This window comes from Parus major, chromosome 2 (genome assembly GCF_001522545.3).
Source record: "Parus major isolate Abel chromosome 2, Parus_major1.1, whole genome shotgun sequence".
In the NCBI taxonomy this organism is placed as follows: domain Eukaryota; kingdom Metazoa; phylum Chordata; class Aves; order Passeriformes; family Paridae; genus Parus; species Parus major.
The window spans coordinates 111,821,729-111,829,617 of record NC_031769.1 but is presented as its reverse complement, the minus strand read 5'-3'; the positions used below and the strand labels follow the sequence as shown (position 1 = coordinate 111,829,617).

At 41.8% G+C, this 7,889-nt stretch overlaps 1 protein-coding gene across 1 annotated transcript; it reads right to left on the bottom strand.

The window, feature by feature from the left end:
• Positions 1 to 461: 461 nt before the first annotated feature.
• On the bottom strand, positions 462 to 4,108 carry NPBWR1 (neuropeptides B and W receptor 1). Its single transcript, XM_033512259.1, has one exon. It carries the CDS (start codon positions 3,948 to 3,950, stop codon positions 2,967 to 2,969), a length of 984 nt encoding a protein of 327 aa, XP_033368150.1. The 5' UTR covers positions 3,951 to 4,108; the 3' UTR covers positions 462 to 2,966.
• Between the last annotated feature and the right edge of the window lie 3,781 nt (positions 4,109 to 7,889).

Sequence of the window (7,889 nt, the reverse complement as noted above, 5' to 3'; positions counted from 1 at the left end):
TGCTATGAGGAACAGGTAAGATGTGGCTTCAGAATGAGGAGGAGTTTAAGGAAGTATGATATCACCACATACTCTGCTTGCATTTTTATGATTCTAATACTTAAAAGATAAAGAGTCCAAAACACTTTGAAGTGAAATTTGCTAATAGATAATTTTTCTCATATTTTTCCCTTTGGAAAACAAAAAGTGAGTATGGGGAATACAATGAAATGAAACATTGACTAAGAAGAAAGGCTATATATTTAAAATATATACATACATACATACATATATAATTATACATATATATATATTTTAAAATGCTTTCCCATTTTGTGAGAAATACAAAGATTTGAAAGAAATACAAAGATTTTAAAGAACCCTCTCCACACTGATCTATAACAGAATCCATTAAAATAAAATAAAATGTTATAAAATAATCTTTAAGATAAGATTAAAAATAATCTTTCTAATCTACATTAAAAAGTTGTTTATTTATTTAAGAACTTGAACCAGATTAGATTGTTCAGGAGCAAACAATTAAAATTTTGGTATTCAAATACAGATAGAAATGGAATACAAATAAGACTGTTCTTATAACTTACTGTTACCACCAGTCAGTACCTTAGAAATGCATTTGATGTATAGGTACAGAGTAGGTTTTTCAGAAACACAACAAGCTACCAAAGTTTTAATGATATTTGTGGGGCAAAAAGAAGCCCTGACAGGTGATGAGACAAATGTAGCTGCATAGCAGCATGACCAAAACACTTAGGTGGTCATTATTACAAACAATGTCCAAATCTGTGCCACTAAGGTGGCTGTTTGACAGGGAATTTAATTCACTGCCACTCATCAGTTTTCAGGGAAGGATCACAACCAATAAGGACACAATGGTGCTGTACATGTATTTTCTGAGAATAGAACAATTTACTTTTTAAGCTGTATGTAGTCTTTAAGGAAATTATTTTGTTGTGAAGATGAGTATTAAAGAATGCAAGAGAGGGTGTGTGTGTGTGTGTGTGGCAGCAGCCTAAAGAAAGAGTAATTTTACTGCTTGGTCTGTATAGACTAAAATCTCTCTCCATGGCAAGTGACTGATCACCAGGCAGCTGGTGGGAAAAGCTAATTACCTTTCATTTCAGGCAGAAAGATAAAGTGTGAGACACTGGTTCTTGAGGCACATATTTTTCTATGCAGTTTGGAAATGGGTACTCCACTCCTTTTGAGCTTGCTCTTTCAAATGCCAGCTTCTGTGTCTGATGGAAGTCAGATCATGCACCCCTCAGTGACACAGAACAACACTGTCATTCCCCAAGGGAGTCCTTCCATTTCCATAACAGCTAGACTGGGTGTTGAACTTAGCACTGACTGTCTCAGGGAATATTAATGTCTTACAAGAAGAAATTATTTAATTGTCAACCCAGTTATATGTTATTATGAAGTATCAGGCATGCATAATTGATAAAATCTGTGAGTAAAATTTTTATTTGAAGTTTCTGTGTGAGGATTTAGCAAAATAAACTTTCCATATGCCTGTGGCAGAACTTTAAACTGCAGCAGTGGGAAAGGATCTGGTGCAAGATCTCCCAGGAGCAGCCTGCATGTGCTGTACAAATCCTTATGCACCTCCTGAAAGCCATCATAACCTCCTGTGTAAGTGGAAATGCAAGTCCTTAACTGCATCTGCCTATCTCTCTGTATTCAGGGAGGGGAAAATATTTAACAAAAACTATGTTGCACTGATTAAGCATCTGCTGCAGGGTAGTGCAGTGAAAACCACTAAGATGAGAAATATCAAGTGATCGCAAATATTTTCTCAACATTTTTATAGTTTTCCTTAGAGGGCTAAAAGAGATGAGACAGGAGGAAAAAACCTCTTAATGCAGTGTTTGGATATGTGAATTCTCGTGAAACTTTCCTTTACCCTCTCCTCCTTCAGGCAAAATTAACCTATCTTTTGGGTATTTAAAAAAAAAAAAAAAAATACAAATTCACTTCTCCTTCTTAAGAGAAATATTAATAAATCTTACCAAAAAGTGTAAGTATGTGAGAGATAGTTTAAAAGCAGCCTAACCAATGCAAGTTATTTGTGAAGGGAAGAAGTCAGGATATTCCCCATGTTTCAGAAGGATCTTTTCAAACCTTTAAAAGGTAACTGGTTGTGAGAATACCCTCTGATATAATGGACCACAAACTAAATATCTGTAAGTGCAGCAGCCCATAAACACATGACAAGTAATAATCACCACTTCTGATATAAACAAAAGCTGCATTTTTTTTGCAAATTACAATGACCAAGTGCACTGTTTAGCTATTTTCTGCAACAAGTGGCTCCAAACTCATATCTGTCTTTTATTCACTAGGGAGGGCTTGCCCTTTCTTCTTTAAGTTCAGACTGATATCTCTCTTACGTTTTATAATGGATTTTTACTACCTTTTCTTACTCTCCTGTAAAATGAAATGAGCTCAATATCTTTGTTTATTCCTTATCCTTTGGAGTTGTTGTTAAGTTTGCAAGTCTTTGATAAGCAGGTCCTGTAGGTAGGAAAGTGGCTGAGGTATTATTAAGCAAGACTTGGTGACACACTTTTATTGAGCTTTACAAATCACTGATGATTGAGACAGTTGTGCAGCTTGAGTTCACAAAGCAATGTCTTTAAAAGGGAAAAGGGACCTGTGGCAGCTCTGTGAGCATTAAATCCAGGTCAGAAAGAGCATTAGAGAGAAGGAATTTTAAAAAATACAGGCAACAACCAACAACAAATAAACTAACAAAAAAACCCAGGGCAAGGAAAGCAGTGTTAAGGACAGGAATGCAGGACAGCTGAGAAAGATCCACCTGGCCCCAGTTCATGCATTGAGTAGTGAGACAACCTGAAGCCCTGTGGGAGACTGGAGAGAAAGCACTGCCTGGGCTGGGGTCTCCCAGGAAAAGCAGGTGACTGTGAGAGGGACACAGGACAGGACAGAGGGTTGAGTTGGCTTTATGAGGTGGTTCTCCGATCTATCAGTTTGCGAAAGCTCCTCCGGAAGCTGTCATCCAGAAAGGCGTACAGGAAAGGGTTGAAGCAGCTGTTAGCATAGCTTAGGCTGGTGATGAAATAGGAAATGCCGATGACAAGTGGAGTTTGTGGGATGTCCGTGATGAGGGCCACCACTGTGCTAAGGTGAAAGGGTGTCCAGCAGAGCAGGCACACACCCAGGATAGCGACCACCATCAGTGTCACCTTTTTTTTGGCTTTGTCCAGAGCTTTTGCATTGCACTGGAGCTGCAAATGTCTCAGTCTGCACAGCATGGTGGTGTACAGGGTGCAGATGGTGGACACTGGGATGACAAAGCCTAAAATGAGGCTGTAGATCCTACTGCCTTTCCACCACACACTCTCTGGGTGAGGGAACACAAAGACGCACTGGGAGCGCCCCTGCTCCTTGTGTATCTTAGCAAAGACGGTGAAGGGCAGGATGATGACAGTGACAAAGGACCAGACGCAGAGGCTCACAATCTTGGCTGCTCGGTAGGTGCGATAGGACACCTTCCTGGACTCGGTGGTGGCCACCACAACGAGGTAGCGGTCAATGCTCATGACAGTGAGGAAGTAGATGCTGGAGAAAGTGTTGTATTGGTCTATAGAGATGATGAGCTTGCACATTAACTCCCCGAAGGGCCACTGCAGCAGCAGGTAGTCAGCAATGTTGATGGGCAGCACCAAGGTGAAGAGCTCATCAGCAATGGCCAGGTTGAGGATGAAGATGTTGGTGACTGTTTTCATCTTTGGTGCTTTGAGGATTACATAGATGACAGCAGTGTTGCCTGTCAGTCCCACGGCACAGATGACTGAGTAGATGATAGGCACTGTGATGTAGTACCTGGGGCTTAGTGGAGTAGTGGACATATTCAGACTCCCATGTCCCATCCCAGTGCAGTCTGCACATGAGGAATTGATTTCAGGCAGGGAGGAATTCTCCATGGCTACAGGAGAGGATGGAGAGGCTCAGTGGTGGTGAGGATGACCTGAAAGTGGGGAGAAATAGGTGTGACCTCTGCTCTTTGCAAGGCTGTCTCCTCTGGCACGTCCAGATGCCGAAGTCTCACATATGCTGCCACCCTGATGGGAGCAAAGGAAGATGACCAAGGGCTTAGCTTGTAGCCAAGTGCCCCAGAGGCTGCCCCTTCCCTCCCCCCACATTGTGGGAGTGCCGTGCGGGGACAGCACTCGGACTCCCCCGAAGTGACCAGCCATCCCGGGCTGACAGCGCTCGCCTGGGAGCCCAGAGGTCCGACCCGGTCGCCCTCCTCGCCGGCACTCGGCGGAGCCTCTGGGTCGGGGTTCCTGCTCCCGGGGGGAGCCGGTGCCCTCGGCGTGCTTCCCACAAAACAAAACACACCCTCCTTCCCGGCTGGACAGAGCGCTGTGAAGGGGGAACAAGGATGCACTGACCTCTTCCAGCCCGGCTGCGGCTCCCGGAGCGGCGGGATGCGGCGCTGGCTCCGTGCAGGAGGGATGTGCCGGCGCCGCTCCTTTGCTCGATCCTGGGAGTTACAGCCGTGTCCGTCTCGATCTGGGCAGCAAGAAAGAGGCAACGCGAACAGCAGAGAGGATGGTTTAAAAGTCGGAAGCTGGAGCATTGCAAAGAGATTTGTGCGATTACCTGAAGTCACATCACTTCCCGCGGTCTGGCGGCGCAGCAATAGGGAGAAGGGTCCCAGCTGTAGGTGGCATCTGTGGTCGCGTTGGGTCTGAGAGCTCAGTATTCAGCGCTTGCCTGGCCCCGGGACTGTCCCGGAGCGGGGCGTGGACAGCGTGATGCTGTACATGATGCCTATTAGATATAGTTATTGCAGGGGGGTTGGACTAGATGCCCTTTGAGTTCCCTTCCGGCACAAACTAATCTATGATTCTGGGATCTTGCCAGGAAAAGGCATTTTTCATGGGATGTGGGACTCAGAGGCAGGATGGATGCACAGCAGTCCCTCTGCTTCTGCCTGACGCTTTGACTCCTTCACGCTGTGCTAGTGATAAACTGGAATATAATCCTGGGAAGGCAATCTTTTTTAAGAGGGTAGTTCAGAGCTCCTGTTTTTTTTCCCCAAAAAGTACATGGTATAAAATCTAACTTTAGTTTCATTTTTGTTGCCTTTTCAATGAGAGAATTCTGTGGGCTTGTAATACATTCAACAAAATTTCTGCATCTCTAAAATTGGAAGTGTGAGCAACTTTTTTTTTTTTTTTTTTTTTTTTTTTTTAATGCTAATAGCAGGACTGACCACATACATTTTCAATAATTATTAATGAATTATTTATAGCATAATAAATTCATCTTTTGGCAAACTGTCATTACTGATTATTATCTGTAAGCTAGTACCATGGGGAGCGATAAACAGAGCCTGTCTCTCATTGTCCCATATTATGATGCATAATTACCTAGATCAGCAGGATATCAAAAATCTTAAAATCCAAGCAAAAAAAATATTAAGTAAACAAATGAAAAAGTACCTTTGTTTCATTGTGGCTATGATTTTTTGTAGCACTCTGTCTTACATTTTTTCATATTACTAGCTACATTATATAGAAAAGGATACTTCATCATACAGATTACACCCTCTGCTCTGTGATTTTTGACTTCCTTTACAGAAACATTTGAGTTAAAAGGTGTTCCCACAGTTGTGTGCTCCCATGAGAATGACATAAATACTATTCTGCAGGCTCATCATGGAGTTCTGCTTCCTTCTTTTGCCTGTAGTTTCACAATCCAAGTAATGAAAATATCACCTTTGCTATGGAGTTTATTAGAAGCTAGCATTTGAGTCAGGTTTTGTGACCAAGTCTTAGGCACAGTTGTCTGAAAGTGAATATAGCTTTGGAAACTCAATGTGCTTATTCCCCATACTGCAGCAGTAGCATGACAGAGGTGCCCCACTTCTGAGCTCCTAGAAGGCTCCTGGGGAGTTCTTCCATACTGGTGCTTTGCAGGCACTTACTTGCTTACATGCAAGTTCTGGAGGAGATATCACCTAAATGTCTACAAAAATTTTACCACAATTCTCATGCCATGGTGTTTATACCCACACCTTTCCTTTCATTTTATCAGTGACTGAACTGGGAACCTTTTACTCCCCAGAAAAAGATCCCCTTCCTTTAGCAATAACTATTCTGTGGAGTGGATGTCTTGGATTTTTTTGACTGTGCAGTGTTAAAAATGCAATTCTAATAGAAATTTGACTAGGAGGAATCTGCATTTTTCCTCTCTCCTGGTAGCTGAAGAAATAGATTTTGAGCCTAGTAAATCTCTGATGTGTTTATGTGAATTGCTATCATTACTGAGGGAATTGCAGCTGTCTGTACAGCACATCTATAAACAACTTCCCTCTGTTATCAGGTGTTCATTGCTAATACTGGTGTAGTGTTTGAAGGCATCAAAAGATATCAGGTCTCATGCACAGCAATCAAATTAATTATTTTCCCCTTTTAAAACATCAGTTTTCCAGAAAGGCAGTCAAAGGGCTTTATAAGTTTATAGCTGAGTGCTATAAAAGTAGAAATCCTGTTTTTGTGTGGATAGGTCCAAGCCACAGTATGTATCTCAATGTCTCAGCAGGTGCACAGACATCTGCCTTTCAGCTGAAAGCAAAGAGGAATGAGAAGTGTTAGGAATAACCTGATAACTTCTACATGGTGAGGCTGTTGGGATTGGAAAGTTTAGACTGACAAACAGCAGATTTTCTAGAAACCATTAAAATCTGTAGGCCAAATCCAGCTCTTGGCCAATGAAGCATGAATCCATTACCTCTGGTGGAACTCTGCCTGCTGACAAACAGCTGTACCAGATGGTCATTAGGCATTTTCACAGCATACAAGAAGATACTGATTTGTAATCATTCTCTGTGCATATAGAATTTCTCTGACTGTGTTTCATTCAAAATACTTTGAGCAGTTCATGCTATCCAGGTTAGAAGTCCTGTGTAATTTTCTTTGAGCAGTTTAAATCATAAATCTTAAGTAACAAATCATAATCTTTTCTATATTTCAGTATCATTATCTGGTGACCTAGATGAGCAACAAAGGAGAAAATGACTTCATGAATTGCCACTAAGAGCTGAGATTTTACCATAATGAGCCTACAAGTCTTGTACTTTCTCTATTCAATTGATCCATGTCTGAATTTCAGAATACATTCTTTCCTCCTGTGTGCTAAATCTGTGTGAGAGAGATCCATTTTAGTGGAGAACTAAAGTCAGTTTTGAAGAACTTCCATCATCTCAAGTGGGGAAAAAAGTGCCACATAATTCTGTTTGCAGGACTGCCTCATCAATCAGTACAGAGAATAGCTCAGCAGTGGAGCAAGGATGCAGTTTCTGAAATGCATTAATTTTCTACCTTTGACACAGACTTATTTACCAACACAATGTGCAGATGTGGAGGAGTTCAAAGATATTCAGTTGAGAGTCTCCTTCTGTAACTCCTGCCCTTGAAGGAGCAAAGATGTTTGATTAATAGGTGGAAAGGAATAAACTTGCCAGGTGACATCAAGATTAGACTTCTCTATACTAATCTTCACAAATTCTGTCAATCTTTTCATTCTTGCATGAATTCTTTCAAATAGCATCCAGTGATGGCAGAACCACAGCCTCTCCAGACAATTTGCTCAATAAAATCTGTTCTTCAAACATTGGCCTTTTGTCATGATTGTAAGCCCTTTGATTATTTTCCTGCCCCAAATGGAAGCTGAGAACAGAACGTTTTCTGTCCCCTGTGATGATCATTTCCATGTGTGAACACTGCAATGTCTTTTGTCTAGAGCTGACACACTGTTCTGTTTGATCAAGCTGATCTGTTCGAGATCAGAGGAGCAGTTACTTCCATTCAGTCCGTGGTTTGTTTGGTTGGGGTTTTTTGGTGGTGTCTTCT